This window comes from Strix aluco, chromosome 4, assembly GCF_031877795.1.
Source record: "Strix aluco isolate bStrAlu1 chromosome 4, bStrAlu1.hap1, whole genome shotgun sequence".
In the NCBI taxonomy this organism is placed as follows: Eukaryota; Metazoa; Chordata; class Aves; order Strigiformes; family Strigidae; genus Strix; species Strix aluco.
Genome location: NC_133934.1, coordinates 92855534 through 92876973, shown reverse-complemented (window position 1 = coordinate 92876973; position 21440 = coordinate 92855534). Strand labels below are relative to the sequence as shown.

The 21440-nt window shown below is 35.8% G+C and overlaps 1 protein-coding gene across 9 annotated transcripts in view; it reads left to right on the top strand.

The window, feature by feature from the left end:
• The window catches only part of PCNX1 (pecanex 1), a 92161-nt gene that overhangs the window by 47931 nt on the left and 22790 nt on the right, over positions 1-21440 (top strand). For 7 of the 9 annotated variants that reach the window (XM_074824307.1, XM_074824303.1, XM_074824306.1 and 4 more), the window contains 15 exons: positions 622-679; positions 2838-3055; positions 4048-4201; positions 4928-4960; positions 5996-6167; positions 9738-9848; positions 10332-10423; positions 11696-11805; positions 13488-13593; positions 15254-15346; positions 16938-17088; positions 18434-18575; positions 20007-20184; positions 20587-20695; positions 21311-21440. In XM_074824307.1, coding sequence (XP_074680408.1) covers positions 622-679; positions 2838-3055; positions 4048-4201; positions 4928-4960; positions 5996-6167; positions 9738-9848; positions 10332-10423; positions 11696-11805; positions 13488-13593; positions 15254-15346; positions 16938-17088; positions 18434-18575; positions 20007-20184; positions 20587-20695; positions 21311-21440 — 1857 coding nt within the window. The remainder of the gene's footprint in view (positions 1-621; positions 680-2837; positions 3056-4047; positions 4202-4927; positions 4961-5995; positions 6168-9737; positions 9849-10331; positions 10424-11695; positions 11806-13487; positions 13594-15253; positions 15347-16937; positions 17089-18433; positions 18576-20006; positions 20185-20586; positions 20696-21310) is intronic. The other 2 variants (XM_074824308.1, XM_074824304.1) reach the window with 1 other exon arrangement.

Here is a 21440-nt window from a genome sequence, read left to right as displayed (position 1 = left end):
TGGTTGGATATGGACTCTCATACAGTAAGAGAAATTTCTCGTCATCTCTAAAGAATGGAAATCGCCAAGTAATTTTGCTCTTCTTACCAGAGGTTTAAGTTTATGTAACGTTAAGTTTTTCAAAAGCAATTTGAGATTAAGTAACTCAGTATACTTGTGTTATGTGTGTACTATTTTTGGCAGTTTTGGGACCTTGGTAAAAACAGTATAGAATTAACAAAAACTCTGTATGTGAACACAAAGCGGACTCTGCGCTCCTGTAGAGATGTGATGTGTGTTTACCCATCAGTAGGTAACAGATAATAAAACATCTTTGTTTTCTCAAGTGGAATAATTACTATCATGATAATCCGTGTTACACAATTTAAGGACTAGGTGTTGAAAATTATACCAAGGATAAGGGTAAAGAGTCTTCTGACATACTATAGCTACAGAATTTACTATAGCACACAAGACTAAGTGGATACTTGTATTTAACGTATGTGATCAATGGAGAAACTTAAAGATTTTTAGATAAAATTTGCAAGGAGTCAAAATTAATTTGGGATGCTAGAAAATTAGAGGGGCCTGTTGAAGTAAAATGTAGTTTTATAATCTGAAGTCTTTCCCCTGTTCTTATAGTGACACGGACTCTCACGTATCGAGTTCTACCTCAGTTCGCTTTTATCCACATGATCTAGTAAGTTTTTCTTATTTATTTTTAAAGCATGCAAAAAATCAGAAGACTTTCCAATTTTATAGCACTGATTAATCATCCTATGTGGTAGTTCTTAAAAAGGATTTTTGCCTGGGTTTAAATGACGATAAAGTATTTCTTTATTGTTGCAGTGTCTTTATATATACATACAAATTCATTTTTCTGCATAGCGCTTTAAATATAAATGGTTTCCTCTGATCTAAAGCATAGTGATTTTCTAAACCACGTGGAAATTGGATGTTCTGAGATACCTTGTAAAGGTTTCCAGAGATGACTGGACAACTTGGACAGTTTTCCTTCCGTGCATTACTAAGATTAGCAGGCAGCAGAAAGAATAAATTTTGTGTTCTGACCAAGAGAAGCTTCAGTAATTTCCCTGAAAGGAGTTTAAAAATCTGTTGTTGGAATCTGTTGTACAAAAATTGAATTCATATGTGAGGAGTGACTGGGGAAAAAAGGCAGAGGCTTATGCTATTTAATTCTGCAAACAGCTTTAGAATTCCTTAGTTTTGTGATCTCAAACCTTTTATATTGTTGTCAAGTCCAGACATATCTGCACTCTTAATTCTGAAGTCTTATATTGCTGTGTCATGAAAACAGTGCAAATGGTCATGATTCTTAAGTTAGGAAACCAAAGTAAGGTATATTGAAGTACCTAATGACCTAATCAAGAGGGTAAAATGAAATATGGTTTCAGCATTTGGCAGCGGAGCAAGAGACCTCCATTTGCTGACCATGCTTTTGATCGGGAATGTGCTTTTCAAACATGGTGTCTGCTAGAGGAAATTTCTTTGCTTTCCACCATCCCCCTCAAAAACCTTCAAAAAGGAGGCTGCATTACCTGTTATGTGCTGTTGGTTTGCCATTGTGATCCCATTGGACGGAGGGATTCTGTTTAAGGCAGACTTGTATTTGTAAAAGCTTAGCAGGTGTGCCTAGATGGAAGCTTCCACTGAAGTTTATTATTAATGAGATAAATGTTATGTTATGATGATGCTACCTTTTAAGAAATAAAGTTCTTAAAAAGCTGTCAAAAAAGCACCTGTTTTCTGACACAGCTTATCTGAGGTAGTATGGTTTGTATTTTTGAAATGCCTTTAGAAAAGGAGTGTTCCTGCTTGTTGTTTTTATTAGTATTTTTCTAGGAAAGAAAAGCTGGCTGAGAATAGTTACAGTAAACTGCTTTAAGGAGTCATGAAAAAAATTTTTAAAAACAAGAAATCGAATGTTAAACTTCAAGGCAATTGTAAAAACAAAACCAGCAAAGCAAAACAAAAGGGCAAACAAAACCACCTATAACTTTGACACTTATAGTAACAACATGAGTATTTAAATTTTACTCTTTGCCTTAAAAGATTGTAAAGATTTTTTTCATTAAATGTCATTTTAACGATCATATTGTTTAAGAATAAAGGGCAGTGTATTAAGATGTTTCTTGGCCTGTTAATGAAATATATAGGGTGGGTTAGACAACACATACACACTGTAGTAACTTTTTAACCTTCTGAGTACTCTCCTTAAATGTCCTTTATGGTTGTTAATATTACCGTGATTTCAAGAGCGCTCTAGAGTGACAAACTACAAAACAAGTGGGAAATGTAGTCAGTCATAAATAGTACTTGACTAGTTAGGACAGAGCTTTTTTTTTAGTTTGTCTCTGAGTGTATTCTTAATGTAGTGAGCTTGAATTTGACCAGTGACGCATGCATATGTTGCTTTGTCATGCAAAAGCAACCATTTGGCATGGATGTGCATGCAGAGTAGCTGACTAGAAGAAAAGTGGTGTAGTTTATTTAAATTCACTGTTGGATTATTCTTGTAGTATATGTTATTCCTGTTCACATATCAGTTTACTTGTCTTCAAATTTGAAGTTTTCAGAGTAAATGGGATAATGTGCGTGGAAGACATGTTCATACTTCATTTGAAATAAGGCATATGCTAAAATGCCAAACAGATGTGTTGTATGCAAATTATTATTAGGTCAGGAAAAGTAAGTAGAAGCCTGAGAACTGGCAGTGTTTAACATATAACTTCTCAAATGAAACTAAATAATTCTAGCAATTTTTTCCAAAGCTGTTTTTGGTAGAATACAGTAATACAGTAAAAAATGAGCTTTTGTTAATACTGACTTTCTTTTAGCTTTCTCTTCCTCAGATCAGGTTGAACAGGCTGCTAACCATGGATACAGATCTACTGGAGCAGCAAGATATTGACCTGAGCCCTGACCTTCAGGATCACATGCAACCTCAAGAGGAAGCAGCTCAAAAAGTCAAGCAGTACTATCGCTTTTGGATCCTGCCTAAGCTTTGGATTAGCATCAATTTTGATAGATTAACTCTTCTGGCTTTATTTGATAGGTGAGATCCTCATATATTACTAGACCTCAGAAAGTAATGATTAAGAACTGTACAATTAGAGAATTGTACCTATTTACTGTACTCTGAAAGATGAAAGAATAATACAAAGTGCAGATTTTCTAAAATAATGAACGCTACTCTCCCTTTTTCTTTGGCAATGCTAAAAAAGAAAAAAAAACACTTCATGTGAGTGGGGTGATAATGTATTTGAGTGGTCAAAGAGAGAGATTGTTGCTACTCTTTAAAGCTAGAAAATAACCTTCTTCAGAAAATTAATTGAAAGGGTCTAGAATCTGGCATACACTTAATTTTTTCAGCAAGCAGAGAGAATTTACCTGCTGTTTTTCCAAGGGTCCTCTAATACTGTAATCTGTTGTCCCTACTGCATTTACTTAGTGAAATAAAAATGAAGGTGACTCCCCACAGTTACCAGCTTTTGGAATATGTAGAGTATTTAAATTTTGGTAGTGAACTTCTTTGAGATAAACAATCCAGTAGTGATTCTGACCAGGCAGAAATACTATTAATTCTGCACTACCAATATCACGGAATTCTCTTTACTCCACTTGACCTATTTTAGCCAAGTGAGAGTATTTTTTGTTTCTTCATTACAAAATCATGAATGACAAATTATATACAGATAAGCTATCATGCATGTATTTTTTCACAGGCTTGTAATCATCCTGTGTGAACCTTGAATATAGATTTGTGTTATAGACCATGCTTCTGGTTGAGCATTTGATTTATTTCTGAAACTGTGTTCTGTTTAAAGTTCAATTTCAGCTATCATTGAAATGGTAGCTTCTGGCTTTGCTAAAAGACAGTGTGCTAGTATAGTCTGTGCAGGTTCAAATCTTAACGACTTTGCTACCAGCAGCATAATTCTTGTTAACTTCTCACCCTAACTGTTCCTTTGCAGCCTTTTTTTAGACATAGTTAGCTTTTAATACTACTTTTTTTAAAAAAAAAAATTTTCTCTCCCTCTAATACAGGAATCGTGAGATCCTTGAAAACGTGTTAGCTGTCATCCTAGCTATTCTAGTTGCATTTCTGGGCTCTGTACTTCTTATAGAGGGCTTTTTCAAGGATATTTGGGTCTTCCAGTTCTGCCTGGTAATAGCCAGTTGTCAGTACTCGCTGTTGAAGGTATTTTCATTTCTATCTTCCCTTTCTATAAACAATAGAATTAACTTTGGGGGTTGCAGGTTGGTTAGAGCCTTAAGGAAAAAACTGCATGTTTATCATTTAAAAACAAATGAGGAAATTTCAGCTTCATGGAAAGTTTGATAGATGGTCATACAAGGTCACTTCACTAGAATGGTTCTGTGTATGTTTGTTAAACAACCCTTTATTTGTTGTTCTCATGCACTACTTGTTTTCCCAAAGAGGAGCAAATTCTTACTGGTTGAAAACAGCCTACAGAAGGAACTTGAAGTTTTATTGTTTTGTTTTGGTCTTGCTTAGTTGGGTGCACCTCAGTGCATTCATACAAAGCAATTAGCATCTAAGCATACTTAGTTTTTATTAGACAGTTGTTAACGGTATTTTTGTAATTTAAGAATGATTGCTTATTTCCTTATGATTAGACTACTAGGGTGGAAATTAGATTTAAAATTAAAGTGCATAACACATTTCATGGTTAAAAAGGTAAAAGTTCTAAAAATCGGGGTTTTTTAAAACTTTGGCTGTAGACATATTCTTTGAACAGATTTTATGGTTTAATACATTGTGCTATTTAAAGACTGTAGAGTGGCTTGACAATTGTAGGTAATTATAGATATTATTAAAAGAACTTTAATCAAGAAATTGTGGGGGGTGGGAGGTAAACGCACTTATCTGTAGATGGGGTAACTTTTTCCATTTTGGTTTCAGAGCGTTCAGCCAGATTCTTCTTCCCCTCGACATGTAAGTCATGGGCATGTAACCCTGCAGATGTAGAACTTACACAGACATTCGATCTTTTTGGCATTTCTCTTACGTGCCTTCTCATAAGGCACAAGAGGCTTATGTTGTCTTAGTGTGTGAGAAGGGAACTGATACTCTTTTTCCCCCCCATAGGCTTTGTTTCTATTCAGTAAATCATGTCTTCCTTGTTTTAAGCCTAGCTTTTGCTATAGAGCCATATCACGATAGGTTTTTTGATTCATCTTTAGTATTCAAGCAATTATACTGAGAAGTATTCTTAATATTGTCATTTGCCATACTGATATGAACTGACACAGCTTTGTTCTATTCTGGTCTTGTAGATCATTCAGTTGTCCTAGTGTGTGCACAGCCTTATTTTTTTTACTCTGTTAAGCTGAGTATGCAATGCTCTAGTGAGCATTAATGTTTGAGTATGGAAATGTTAATGTGCTAGTGTTGCACAATATGTCTATATTCTATTGTGCATCTGCTAGATTGCCAAGACAAAATATTTCTGTTGTGTCCTAAATAAGAAATGAAAAACCATTATTCCTCTGCAGCAAGTCAATCATATTATTTTAGGTAATAAGTTGTATGTTTTAATGAACACACAAATTGTTTTTTTTAATTCTAGCAGGAGCAGTATCTGAGTAATAAACTTGATTTGCCTTTTCTTCAAAATTAATATATTCTGTCTTGCTTATGAAACCTAGTCAGAGTTTCTCTGGCATTTAGTATTACAAGAAATGTACTTTAAAGCTTAATAGACAGTAAAGGTAAATATAGTTTAGGCTACCTTAATTTAACTGTTGTGTCCTTGTTATATCAAAGCCACAAAAAAACTTATATCACTGCAAGGCAATGCATTAAGGATTTCATGAATAAAACTTAAGTATGTGCTGAGGTGACAGTATGTTATTTGATGAACAATGATTAATTTTAGTTATGAAATTGTTTGTAACAGAAGAATAACAATTACTTTTTCTGCTAATAATGAAACAAATGTTGGTTTGTTGTTTGGTTTTTTTTGAACAGGGTCATAATCGTATCATAGCCTATAGTAGGCCTGTATATTTCTGTTTATGTTGTGGTCTTATTTGGCTGTTGGATTATGGCAGCAGAAACATATCTACAACAAGATTCAGGTTGTATGGAATGGCTTTCACCAACCCATTGCTGCTGCTGTCAGCCAGGGACTTAGTTATAGGTGAGTGATTCTCATGGATTTTAATTGTTTTCTTCACCTCGGTAGAAATTTTTTTTTTTAATCACTCTGTATCTTGTTACGACTGTTGCATCATCGCCTTCTAAATGCAGTTCATTTAGTTTCCTTTGGAAAGAGTAGTTCTAGCTTTGCTGAAGTTTATGGGAAAATTTCCCCCCTTCTGTAGATTTGAAACAAACTGCAGAGATGTCAACTAATATGGTGTCACAGGAAAAAAAATGTTTTTAGCTTTTTAATTATTTAGTATCTTAGTCCCCATAGCTGAACCTTCTGTTCTTCTGTCTTAACTTAGACCAGATATGATACCCTGTGCTTGGATCTAGCTGCTCAGTAGTTAAAAAAACTTTTTGATTTGGACTTTTTTGTGCTCTCTAGAGGGGCGTGTGGCAAGTGAATGGAGTTCTCATAAATCAGGTTATTTTTGTTTAGCCATCAGGTAGAACAGTACAGACACAATTTTTAGAAACATCATAGACAGATTAAATCTAATTTAATATGTCTCTTCTCAGAACAGGCCTATCAGCAATACCAAAAATGTATTTTTAGGCAGTATAAGGTACTTTGATTATATTCTGAGCAGTACAGTGCATTCACAATTCTGCTGGCATTTAACACCCCCTCACCCTCCCCCTGCAAAAAACCCATCCCAAAGAACAAATAACACCCCCACCCCCCCATCCTCCAGCAAACCTTTCCCCTGTTTACTTAAAAAATTTATTGAAAATAGTAACAGCTACGTAAACTCAGGCAGAGCCCATGGAGAGGAGAGAGAGAGAATGTAAATGTTTGAAGACCATCTTCTCATGGGAACTTCGTGCATATTCTTTAATGGGGCAAAGTTATTTGGGTGATCGTCTCTGGAGGGGGAAGAAAATCTGTAAGAACTTGTCTAAATTGAACACACTTGTTCTTCAGTTGTAGCAAAATATCTATGCATGAAGTACTACAGCAGTTAAACGTTACCACTGCACACCTCCTGTTCTTGGACAGTCTTCTGTCCAAGAAAAATGAAAACTTGATCTTGGTTTTGATTTTTTTTATTTTATTTTTGACTTTTAATTGATTAGTAAGAATTACTGACTCAGGCATTTTGGGAATTAGTTTTTATTACTTGATTTTAGGAACATCCTGAATTTTATACCTCATACTGTTTCCCCTTTTGACTTTCTGGTAGCAAATCTGTATTTAAATGTCCAGAGGGAAGAGGTCTAAGCCACTTATTTACAAACAGAGTGTTGTCCAGGCATTTCCAAAGGTGCTTTTCTACAGATTCTGTGGATCTATTAATGCACTGGCATACTTCATTCTGTAGCTGTGATGAAAGAAAAAGTTAACACAGAAGATAATTTTAACTTACTCAAGATACAAAGTTAGCTTCATTTCCCCTTGGTTATGCTCTGTCAGTCTCTGAAGTCTTTTCTTCTGTTTCTGGTCACCTTGAGTCATTGCTGTAATGTATACCTATATCCCCATAAGTAATACATAAATGTATGTGTAGGTGGTGTGTTGTTTTGTGAAAGTGACCTACTTTTTTAAAGTACTTAACAGTCTTTTCCACGTTTAAAGACATACTGGCATCTTCACCAGGCTGTGTCCAGTTTGGGATTCATTTTTAAAACTTCTCAGTTCAAGAGTTCTGAATGCTTTTTCATCCTTTATGTTTTACTGTTCTTCTCAATTATCTTGCATCAGCTTATGTGGTTCATATTTCTTAGCAGTTCTACCAAAAAAAATCGGATTGCCAGAACAGCTCTCACTTCTTAATAAAAACCTACCCTGCTCCACCCCACACAAATACACACCCTTGACTTTGCAGCAACTCTTAATGTTGCTGAAGAACTGTTTCAAAAAGCTTTGTGTGTATCGCAAAGCAAGCTGACTGCTAGCAAACATACTTTGTTAACACAAAGTAAAAAGCTTGGTTGCCATTTTTTCCCATTCCCAGGCTTCTAGAACAACACAGGTGCAGGGCAAGGCAAACTTTGTGTTTAGATAACGCAATTGCTGAGTCCTTGCCAACAGACAAGTGAGGACTGGTATAAATTTTTTATTTATTTATGTCCCACATACTGGACTTGATCAACTGGTTTAACTCTGCTCCACATTTGTAACAATTATTTTCTGTTTTCACCGAGGTGGTCCCAATTAGAGAGCAATTCTGCTACAGACTTTAAAAGCCATCAGAAATGTTGGCTTTTTGCTGGACTGCACTTTTAAAATTGTATATTCCCAGATCTATTTTGTTTTCAGTGGACTCAAGATAGTTCAACTTGCAGGCCTTCACAACAACTGACAACTTTTTAACCTGTCAGCGAGAGAACACTTTATTTGTCTCCTATGTAGGCTTCCTTGAGTAATGAATTGAGATAAGGTTTGGCTTGAGAACTCTGAAAAGTATTTTCTTCAGGTCCTGAGTAGCTGGTCCTTAGTGTTGTATTTCCTAATTCATATCAGTAAAAAGATGCAGAACTCATTGTTTTTCTCAAGCCCTGAACCTCCATGCTTTTAAACAATGTTTCGTTATTTAACAAGGAGTAGGAAAAAAAAAAAATCAGATTCTCAGTACCTACCTCACTGTAAATATTTCTAATGTGATATCCTTTAGTATCCAACCATTCTGTGAATATAAAGTTGGAAACTTAAAGTTGAGACTTGTGATTCTTTACAGGGTACTTGAAAATTGGTTTCTTCTTTTGGTCACTGAAGCTACAAGTCAATAAGGTTATAGAAAATCTTCCCAAACTGTCAGATTTTGTCTGCTAGGGATATTTTCATGGTTTGATCCTTCTGTCCCTCAGAACCTAGAACTTACGGTATATTGCCGCTTGTGAGTCGTATCTGAACTACTTAACAGTTGTGTAAAAAATAGTTATTTATGCATCTTTTATGAAGATGGAAAGTAAATTATATGTATGGGTTGGGATGTACCATTCTCTGTATTAACATTAAGTGGCATTCGTTTATCTTTGCATTGCTGTAGTTTGCAGAGGTTTTAATGGTTCATAGTTACCCATTTTCATTTAGAAAAGTCATTTAGTATCAGAACTTTTCAGAAGTAGTGTGGGAAAATGAGTAAAATCGTCAGACACTAGTGGCAGAAAACCCGGAGGTGAAATGCTTGGCCTCTTCTACATCAGTGTGGCTGGTGTTAGCTTGCTCCTGTAACTCCAGACAGGCAGTTAGGCTCAGATAAGCCTTATTTACAATGAATGAAAACTTACAAATCTTCTAATCTGTAAACACTCTTGGCTGATCTTTGCTAAATAAAAATGGAAAGCATGAATTGGCCTATGTCCATTTCTACAGCAATTAAAACAGAAGTACAAGAAATCTTCTGACTATTGGTCTATAACTTCTAAATTCAGTCACTTCTGAGTCATTGAAGTAGAGCTTTACATAGCGGGTATTTTCCTTAGCAATAATAGTAGAAACACTTCAGTGATGTTGAGTTAAATGGTGTGTGTGATACCCTAGAACTTAAAACTGAAGAGTACATTACCATATATATTTTTCATATTCACCACTCTTTCAACTATTTTTTTTTCTCCGTAGTGTTTACACTATGTTTCCCCATAGTATTCTTCATTGGTCTCCTGCCTCAGGTGAATACATTTGTGATGTATCTCTGTGAACAGCTGGATATTCATGTCTTCGGTGGCAATGGTAAGCATTGCTTTTTGTGTCAGCGGCAAAAGCATTACATTAGGAGCAGCCATCAGATCAGTAAGCTAGTTAAAAAATTTAGTGATTACACTATTTGTATTCCTACCCTCTAAACACAGAATACTAACTGTATTTTTAGAAAAGCTAAAGGTCTTCTGATTGGTTATTGAGAAAAAGAGTTACTGTCCTTGTAAGTCTGTCAAAAATATACTTTCTTTCTCAACTAGTTTCTGTTGCAGTTGTTAACCATTCCCATGGTAATGCTGTTGAATAAATGAGGAGGTAAATCAAGTCACATAAATGGCTCTTTAAAAAATAATTTGTAGGGGAAAATATAAGTAGTTGCTGTGGGTTGGCTTTTTTCTTATATCAGAGGGGTGTTGCAGCTGGGGGGCTGATATCTTTCTTAATCTGAAGTATGTTGTATTCTAACCTAATTACATAACAAATGTTTAATTTTTCTTTCTTTTCTATGATATTCAGCTACCACAAGCCTGCTTGCAGCACTTTACAGTTTTATCTGTAGTATTGTGGCAGTAGCATTGTTGTATGGACTGTGCTATGGTGCCCTGAAGGTGAGCAAAATTTTAGGCACAGCATACATTAATGTTTTGGGTTTTGTTCTCTGCTTCCTTGTATCTTAGATACTTAAATATGCAGAAAGTGAATTAGAAATATTAGTCTGATTTGGTAGGGTTTTATACTTGCTCAGCTGTGATGTCAATAAAGGAGATGCAATGGAGGAACAGAGCAGATTTTTTGCTTTTGAAAGGTATGATTTGTGCCTGCATTAACAGGCTCTCTTTTTGGCTGAAAACACATGACACTTACCATCAGTTCCATTTTACATTGGTTTTTTGAAAAAAATCACATAAGTGGCTTGTTTTCTCGCACAGTCTTGATGTATTTGCTTATTAACCTTGCAAAATGGCTCATGTGAGTACTTTTTCCAGTGCTGCACAAGAAAGTCTTTTCAAATTAATCTTTACTTGAAAAGAAACCAGGAAATAGTTTGTAGTGTCAAAGTGAAGATGTGTGCCCATCTAAAAGGTAGAGTTAGCTGTCAAAGAGGGGGGGGAAAAACACCCCAAACCCAACAGCTTTTTGTTTCTTGAAATGCAGTTCTGTTTGAAAACAGTGTGGTGTTGGTTCTGTTTGTTGGTTTCAGGCGTGTGTCAATAATCAAATGCTCTTGGTTCACAATTAATTGTAGCATGTGCACCTTCCAACTCAGAGTTGCCTGGCTTTTTTCCATTCTGTCACAGAGAGTAAAAAGTTGTTAGAGGAAATACTCTTATGGTGCTATTGCCCACAGAAGATCATTAGCTTTCTGTGAATTTGTACATTTGTCTCATTAGCCTTTTGTAAACACATCTGTTCAAGATAAACAAGCTTTAGTAAAGAATCACTGTATAATCTTTGCAGATCCAGTATAGATCATGAAAATGAAAATAAACCCACTGGTTTAATCTGAATTCAGCACTTTAAAAAAAATAAGTCTGAGTAAAAAACATGTAACTTTCAAAATTTAGAAGTGGTTAAATGCAACTCAGGAATCTGTGGTCTCAAGGAATGCAGGAAATTCTTCATAAGGGTTATGAAAACTGATGACTAATGATTAAGATGGTGTAGGCTTAAGGGATGTATACACTATGTCAGAGTTTCTGATCTATAGTTAGACACAGTTAAATACTGAACAATATTTTTGTACTAATAGTCCTGTGTCATTTTTGTGGAATTGTAGTTAATGTTTCCATTCTCTTATTATGATATACATAGTTCTTGCATGTCAGATAAGTGTTATATACTTCGTCTCCTTTTTATTAACATTTAATTTCTGTCTCCAGGATTCTTGGGATGGGCAGCATATTCCAGTTCTCTTCTCCATATTTTGTGGTTTGTTAGTGGCAATATCGTATCATCTCAGCAGACAAAGTAGTGACCCTTCTGTACTTTTGTAAGTAACTCAATTTGTGTCCCTTCCCCAAGGAAGAAGCAAGTCACAAGGGGGCATTATTTATAATGTTAGATGTTAGTACTGTTTGAACTGGTAGTCACCAGCATTATGAAAAATAGTACAATATTGGTTCAGTAGCTGGAGAGAAATTCTCAAATTTTGCACCTAGTTCCTTCTCTAACAATAACCTTTCTTTGTGACTTCTGGCAAATCGCTTATATGCCAGAATCTGATTTAACTGCCTGCTGGTGTTCTCCAAAATGCCAGTCAGGTGCCATCTTTCTGCTGGTGTGTGTGTGCTGAACAACCTGCACCCATTCTGTGTGTAGAGAGGTGCTCAAAGCTGAAGGCCACATGTGGATTTTTTGAAATGTTTCTCTCAGTCTGTTACTGTGTTCTTATCTTGACTTGTACGTTCAAAGCAGTTGTTCAAATTATTTCACCTCGGATGCAAAACAAAAGGGATCTGTTTCAGTGATGAGTGTTCCCGTCTAGCATGGGGGAACATGTATTCATGTTGCTATTCTGAGTTGGAGTATTGATCTGATGGTGAGAGTATTTCCGATTCAGTTAATAATTATGTGTGTAAAACAAAATAGTTCCAGTAGGAGAAACACCTCCCACGGAATAGCCAATAGAAGCTCAGTCACATACCTGGGTTAGGCAGAGCTTGAACTCGGATTTATATTTAGCCATAATGTTGGATGAATTTGATAAGCAGTAGTCTGGGGTAGGTAGTGAGGGGCCTCTTCTGTTAACAGGGAGATTAATGATTCTTGAGTGTTCACCCAGAAGGAAAATTCTTATCTTTGGGTTGACAGCTAAACCTTGTCCTGCTACTCTTAGTTCAGGTGACTTTACTTGATAGGAGGTCCTTGTGCCTAGATACCTGTTCTTTTGTTCTTTCCAAGTACTATAGTCTCGATGCTTCAGTTTGGTCTGCAGGTTCATCTGTTTAGCCAGATGCAGAACAGTTAAGAATTGCAATACATTGCAATATGTAATTGCCTTTGAATATCTAGGGCTCTTTTTGTAGCGAGCTTCCTGTCCGTAAAATGAAGTATTATGTATTTCTATACCACACAGGGTATTGTAAGAAAAATCACCTTGAGGGGTTGTGAGACACTTATGCAGCACTGCTAGCCATAGCTAGTGTCTTCTAAAAGCTTCAGCATAAGTTTTTTGGGCTTTAGTGCCAGCAAGGTCTGCTAAGAATTTAGTAGTTTGGTCAGCATGGCTAATTGATTAATTAATCAGGGTAGTACAGATTTTTTTTTTTTGTTGAAGCTTAAATTAAACCAAAATTGGTGTTGACAAATAGACTGCTTCTAAACTTTGCATCAAGTTAATTTCCTGTGCATTTATTTATGAACTAGAGTTTTGTTTCACGAGTACTAAGAATTCCACTTAAAATTCAGTATTTGTTCAGTTACTCCTGTTTGGTACTAGAGAAACTGCTGTTCGAATAACATCTGGCTACTTGACTTTAATGGTGGTCATCGTGTGCAACCAGAGAACTAATTCTTTTATAAAGTTGAGATCTCATCTTTATAAACTTGCTCAGTCATATCAAAGCAGGATTATTTTTTCTTGTAATAGAACTTTTGACTTTGTTATTCTTCTAAAAACCACATAGAAAAATACATACTTTTCAGTGGGTTCTTTTTTTGTCTGTCTTTAAGCTCTTTAGTGCAATCAAAATTTTTTCCTAATTCTGAAGACAAAAACCCTGAGGATCCTCTGTCTGAAGTAAAAGATCCTTTACCTGAAAAGCTTAGAAATTCTGTGGTAAGTAAGCTTTTCATTTTTTTTAAATTCAATCTAAGCATTTACTTTATGTTAGTTTGTATAGCATCAGTCTGTATCTTACTTAGATCACAACACTTGTTAATTACCATGGTGTTGATTAGCAGGCATGTCAGAGTGATTCCTTCATCTGCAGATGAACCAATGTACTACACTAAGAGTATAATGCTGATACTGCAATTTAAGTTATTTCAAAGGAGGCACGTGAGAGTATTGGAAGTCCCTAGTGTGAATTCAGCGAAGTAGTATTGAGGATTTTCTTCTAGCTCATAATGATAACAATAAAGACTTGCTTTTATGCAGAGGTCAGTGGGAAAGAGTTAATGGTGGCAAAACTATACTAACTCAGTATTTCTAGTAATTGTGAGCAAGAGGTTTGTGTGTGCTGTTCCAGAAGCAGAAAATAAAAATGGTGGAAAGTGTTGTGGGTTTTTTTGTGGTTGGTTTGCCTTGTTTTTTAAAGAGCAGATATAACCTGTTCCATTTACTTTAGCACATACTTTGAAATTTTAGGACAAAGTAGTAATATTTAAGCATTACTCTTTTTCACACAGTGGAGCAGTAAGTAAAAGACTTAAGAAACTTAGTATGTTTGATTTGTACAGAAGTAGGTTGAACATTTAATCTAGTGTAGGGAAATAGTATAGATGGGGTTTCTTCTAGTACAGCAGGCACAAGTGTGACAAGGTGCAGTGTGTGGAAACATCAAGTAAATATTTAGAGCAGAGAATCTTCAATTCTTTTAAGGTTTAACGCAAACTGTTTTGTTAGTCACCAAGGGGACAGGGGAACTGAGAACTATGATACACTTCTTTCTTTCTGTGTTTTTTAAATCGGGCCTTACTGATTTTAAGAAAGTAAGCTGTATCACAAGAAGTTAAGGCCTTGCAGTGATAATTGCTGTGTGTAATGATTTGGCCGATTTTGGAGTAGTTAATCCTTTAATGATTTTCTGGGCTGAAAATATTAATACTGTATTTACAGAGTAGGGAACAGGTCTAAACTTGGAGACTCTGAGTTTTGGTGGCCTTAAGTACATATTGCCCCCTTGTGACTGAGCCTGGCATTACTCGTTTTGGGGTTTTTTTTTTGCCCATTATCAACAGCTTGTCTTTATTTTTTTTTTTTAGAGGTAACAGAAAAATTCCTCAGGGTCTTTCCAAAGCTATCTTTTACCTTCTGCAAAGGAGGGGGAAAAAGGGTTGAAGAGACTAGTTGTTCCACCTGGTCATTAGCTTTGTCTCGGCAGCTGTCTTCCAGAGCTCTTAATTGCTCCATAGTCTAAGCTGTTCTTAGATCATAAATAGGAAATTTGGTTAGCCCTTCCAGCTCTTTTGGCAGTGCTGTAGGGGGGGTTCCTTATACCTCCTCACAGTCCAGAATGAGAGAGAATATATTGGGTATATTAATTTCTCCTACCCCACTTTGGGTATGCGTCTTTCCACTTAACCCATTTGAACTAATGCTCTTAGCTCTAAGATTTATCTTGTGAAATTTCTGATCATTTCAATGAAAATAATTAACACTGGCATAATTTGAAAATCTTTAATCAGTTTTAGTGTTACTGCTGGTGGGCATTAAGAATCTGAAGAGGACAACCAAAGCTGCTATTTTCTAAAATTACTTTGTTTTGACTCCCCAGAGTGAGCGACTGCAGTCTGACCTGATTGTGTGTATAGTCATTGGTGTGCTCTATTTTGCAATTCACGTCAGTACAGTATTTACAGTTTTACAGGTAAGGTGTTCCATCATGTCTGCCATTTGTCTTCTATATACAAATACTCTAATGTGATATAATGCTTATTCTGGTAGTGCACTGAGTCTCCTGACTAGATTTAGATGGTCTTTTATAGTGAGAGAAGTACATGACTGAAGGTCTTCACATTCCAGTTTTATGTGCTCAAAAGCTCTTCTTCCCCTGCTCTTTCCTAGTTACTTCTTACATTTTGGATTTTTATTGTAGTCTCTGACACAAGATGCCCTCTTTCACGTCATCTATCTTGGTTGAATAGTATCAGGATCATTCTGGAGTAAGGGAAAATGAAACATTTTTTTGTTTAAAAAAAAGTTTAAAAGGTTTGATTCTTAAAGATTGCGGGGCTGAACCTTGACTCAGCAATTGCATGCTAGCGTGGCTGTTTATAGATTATAGTATAGGGGAGTACCCCTTTACTGGAATGGTTATTTACAGGTCTTCAAAGAGCCTTTGAGTTCCAAGTTCTTTTACTTGTCAATCTAGCTAATATTACTGCTTCGGATACTTTTAATGTGTATATATGACTCTTACTTGATGATGATGACATGGAACCAGATCCTGTGCTTGAATTCAAGTAAAGGCATTTGCCTAAAGCATTGAAGTTACTGAATTTCTTATTTTGGTATTCCTGTAATGGAACCATTGGTTAGTTTATGAACAGCCTTATGTCAGGCAAATGAAAGTTTCTTGCATGTATTTTAGAAGGATTTTACCCTCCTGTTGCTGCCTACAGTTAAAGTAAGAAACTAATTTTAAAAAGTATATGTGTTTAGGTAGCTTGAGGTTTTCAGGTGAAGTGTCCTAGTGAAGCATGTGTACTATTTTTTTCTAAGGAAAATCTCTTCTATTGTATGGCTGGACTTCAGCACTCCTTCCAAATGTTGTTTTCTCCCATGTTTGAGAAACATGGCTATATGTTCTTCACCAGTTGTATAGTTCAATAGCTTAGGCTTAGGCTTCACAGGATTTCTGAACCAAGACCTTATAACAAGGTAATTCAATCCTAATTTTGCTGTGACATACCTAGAAATCTAGAGAAAATTTTAAAGTATAGAAAGTGTTACTGTGAAATCCAGTCTCCATACCATGTTAATAATAGTAGTATTTTATGATTTCTGTGAAGGAGTTTAGTCTTGGTGGGAGGCTTCTTATTCACCTTCTTCTCAAGAGAATATAAGATTAATGATTTGGTTTTCCTTATGCTTACACCTCCTTTTATCCAGCAGATTAAAAATGTAAATTGGGTTCAGCTTTTAGAGGATAATAGCTTTGTAATTTATAAAATGAAATGCAGATGGGTCAGAAGCAGTGGACTATGAAGGAAGATTGGTGTACTATTTTTACTTTAAAATATTTCTCAACTTAGTGAAAATTTGTTAGAAATAGATGGTTTGTTCTCTCACAGGCATTTCTTGTTTGATCTTAAAGTTGGTAATACAGCTTCTCATGAAGAAATACATTCCCAATTTACTATTACAGGAGCAGGTGCCTAGATGCTGGAAAAGGTATTATTACTGTATGATTTTAGTTATAAAACACAAACCTTAATTTCTTAAATTCTTCTTTTTAGCCTATTTTAAGTTATGTTCTCTATGCATTGGTGGGTACAGTAGGCTTTGTGACCCATTATGTTCTGCCTCAACTCCGAAAGCAACTTCCTTGGCATTGCTTTTCTCACCCGCTGCTGAAAACCAAGGAATACTATCAGTTTGAAGTCCGAAGTAAGTATCGTTCATGACACTATTTTTAAACTTGCTCTAGTTGCTGACCAACTTGGGTTACCTATTGATATACTTAATCTCTTTTATTATTCTCACCACTGGAGTATTTAATGATGTCTAATCTAGAAATGTCTTTGTTTCCCAGTTCATCAGGCTTTGATTCCATGACATTTTATGTATCTCCTGATGATGATAGTATATTATATGTGCTCATGTTATCTCAGAGCAGTTGCATTAAAGCACAGTCTTCAAAATCTGAAGTTGCAGTTTGTGCTAATGATTGCCTTAATTTTTGTATAGAGTGTGCTTCAGTATGTATTTCTTCAAGATACTAAGTTTTCAAATGTTTTAGAGGATTAAGTATGGTAAATGCTCTTGGAGACTTCGTCTTGGCATGGATTTGATTCTTAATGGTATTGTTGAAATGTTTAACAACAGAAAGTAGTGCAAGTAGCCTACTAATGCAAAAACACACTGAGGAACCAGTCTTGCTAGTTGATCTGCATAGACACACTTGCATCTTGTGCTAAAGTCTGTGTTTCCATGAAATTTTTCCCTGGAGACTGCAGAAAATATGAAGTTAGTTATACTGTTGATCAGTTTTCCGGTATGGATAAATATAGTGGTAGATCGTGAGGAACTGTTGGAACATTTCTGTTAGCAGCAGACTTAAGAAGTGGAGGGGTGGGCTTTTTTTTTTAAGCTCTTTGAAGTATACCTTTAACCCTTTATGTATGCAGTAACGTTAAACATAACTTCTGATGTAGACTCTTCCAGCCTATGTTTGTACTGCCTTGTAAAATAAATTTTCTCCTTATCTTCATTTGCATTAATTTGAAATGTAGAAATCCTGTTACATATTTTGCAATTATTGTAGAAGTTTAAAAGAAGTTCTTAAGTCTCAGACATTTGTGTTGGCAGCTTACATATGCTTCTGTGCATTGTAGTGTCAGAAACCAGAAATCGTTTTGGTTCAAATATGGTTGGAAAACATCCATGAGATAAAATGTGTAATGTCAAACAGCTTCATCAGTATCAATGTTGAAATTATTGAAGAGGTGGCAACCCAGTTTGTTTCCTGCTGTGTGCAGTAAGCAAGTAGCTTGCAAACTGCTTATTGTAATACATTTTGTATAGATGCATAACAGTGCAACAACTCTACTGGGGCTACTGACAGTAGCTTAGAAGGAGCTTCTCTTTATTTCGGCTAGATAAAACTATGACAGTCGAGTATGAGACTGCAGTTAGTGTTTGGCTCTACAAATTACTTGGATCAAAAATCTTTATTCTGTTAGCTGAGTTTGATAGCACAATCTGATTTCTTCTTTTTAATATATCTTGATAGATGCTGCACATGTTATGTGGTTTGAGAAACTTCACATTTGGCTCCTTTTTGTAGAGAAGAATGTTATCTATCCACTGATAGTCCTCAATGAGCTTAGTAGCAGCGCTAAGAATATTGCTAGTCCAAAGAAACTGGATACTGAGTAAGTAGAAAAGGCTATCAGGTAATCTGAGTATGTCAGCTGTGGTGGGAAATTAAATAGTGAGTTCTGGCCTCAATGCGAAGACAATGCTATTGTCTTAAAACTAAGGCAAGGAATAAATAAAGTTTTTCTTTATTTGAAAGCTCTTGCAGAACCAATTCACCTTGCTGGCTTAAACTGAATAGAGTGTTACAGTGTTAAACTAGGAACCCCCACAAAAATCAGTCATTCAATTCATAGCATATACTATAAAGATTGTAGGTTGTGGAATTATCTAGTAGTGTGATATGAATTTCCTTGCTGATCTTCATAGTCTCTAATATGATTATCTGGACTGCAAGTTCAAGATGGTGACAGTACATTCTGGTATTTTGTTAGGTTTAAATTTAAGACTTGTGTAACGATCCCCAAACTGGTGTGCCAGCTTGCAGCCTCTCTACAGCTTTCTGCTCTCATCAAGGAATTCCTCAGGCCTTTCAGCCCCTAAGTATAATCTGTATCCAGATGGAATTGCACATTGCCTTTTAAATTGAGCCTTAGTTATAATCCATCAAGCAGTGTATCTGACTGTCTCAGCAAATGAGAGTTCAGTCATAGGCTCTGCATTTTTTGCCTCCAAGAACAGTGACCAGGTGGCTTTTTTTGATTTGAATTTCTACTGATTTAGAACAGAAGTGTTATAGAGAAAATAAATCTTGAAACAAAATGAAATATGTATTGGGGGGAGGGGGTATGTTAGATTTTTTTGGGGGGTATGGGTTTGGTTTTCTAAGTTTAATAGTCCCTGAATGTAGTAAATTCTTGCTTTAGGTTCATTACTCTTACCACTACAAGATCTTTGGGACGAATATTGTCATTACATTAATTTAATGTTATTTTTGTAACTGGTTCTTAGATCTGTCAGTTACTATCTCTGAAAAAGAATATCACTAAGTGTATCATTAAGGTGCAGTTCCCCTGATATAAGCTAGAACAATATAGTCATGCAGGAAATAATGATAATCCAGTGTTCCATTAACATGCTCTTGCTGATTAATATACAGCACTTCTAGCATTTTGGCATCTCAATATTCATAACGTAAATTAAAGACCCGGTTTCTGTTTGGAGTGCAAGGATATTTCACCTCCGGGGTTTTTTCCTGTATTTTTTTAGTGAGACTCTTACAAATAATGCTGATCCTTGAACATTGATTGGCTTGAGAATACTGATAGAAAGACTGTGATAGTAACATTTGAAAAAAATAATAAATCTGAAGTTGTCTTCAAAAAAACAACCAAACACTCACCACACCCCCCACTGCAAAAGCTAAACCCAAATCTAAACCTTGAGTTTGAAGAGATTGGCATTGCATGACAGCAACAGTTTAGGTGGTCTTTAAACTCCTTTCAGACAGCAGATAAGTAACTGTTTTGTGTGAATTTTTTACACAGGTTGGGTGCTTTAATGATCACAATAGCTGGCTTGAAGTTACTGCGTTCATCATTCAGTAGCCCAACGTGCCAGTATGTCACTGTTATTTTCACAGTGCTCTTCTTTACTTTTGATTACAAAAGTTTTACTGAGACCATGCTGCTAGATCTCTTCTTCATGTCCATACTCTTCAGCAAGGTAACTTTCACTCTCTATTTCTAGGTGTTTCAGGTCATCCAAAAGGGAAAACAGTCTGAACTGATAGGTGATTTTCCAGATTGTCAGTCCTATTGGTGCTGTAATCAATATGTGATAAGACCGCTAAGACTCTCCTTCCCAAAGCACTTATGTTGGCTTGAGAAAGCATGTGTAACTTCCTAAACATCTCATGAGTTTCTGTTAGTAGAACAATGAAGTGCATATTATGTTACTTGCTTCATTGATACATCCTTTTTGTAAGTCTCAAGGCTTCTGGTATACCAGTATGAACTCTAGGGTGACCAGTAAGTTCCTCAGGATATTTGTGTACTGCAAAGTGTGTTGATTCTGAGCCAAATCACTAAAGTTTTCTTCTTTCTTTTTCCTTTTTTTTTCCTGTAGCTTTGGGAACTCTTTTATAAATTGAGATTTGTATATACCTACATTGCTCCCTGGCAGATCACATGGGGATCTGCCTTCCATGCTTTTGCCCAGCCCTTTGCTGTGCCACGTATCCTTTGAAAATGCAGACTTTTTCCTGAAGTCGTGTATTTATAACTTCTGAATGTTGCATTATAATGGATTATGTGTTATGGGCTAAATCTAGTGAATGAAGAGGTTTGTCTAGTGAGTAGTCATGAAAAACTGTGCACACTTTCTGCCTTGCTGCAATGCTACAATGCTACAATTGTACAGTAGGAATAGAATTCTGACATAAAAGAAACATGGAGGAGGAGTTAGTTCATTCTGAAAATGACACAACTTTTCTTCTGACAGTCATTCCTTTCTTTTCCAAGAGTCACTAACTGTGGTTTTTAGTACTTGAGTTTTGCATTTTAAGCTTCCATAGGCTGGTTTGAATGGAGTGTTGTCAGTATTCTCTGTAGAATTTTAAGAAAGAGAATGACCACCATGTCTAGTGCCAATTTTTTGAAATTTTTTTTGTTTTTAAAAACAGAAGTAATCCCCTTATTGCAGGAGATACTGTAAAGATACTTTGTTGCATAAAAAGTCTTAGACATCTTGTTTTGCTTTTAACTGGTGTTGTGTCTATTTCAGGTACTATCACAGAAGCCTGAAAAACAGTAGTTGTTGCTTCGCTTTCCTTAATTCTGTTATCCTACAGATTCTGCAATGTTGTTTGTCCAAGCAGCTGTGTCAGCTTTCTTCTCTACTCCACTGAATCCTTTTCTGGGAAGTGCAATATTCATCACTTCATATGCCAGGCCTGTCAAATTCTGGGAAAGAGACTACAA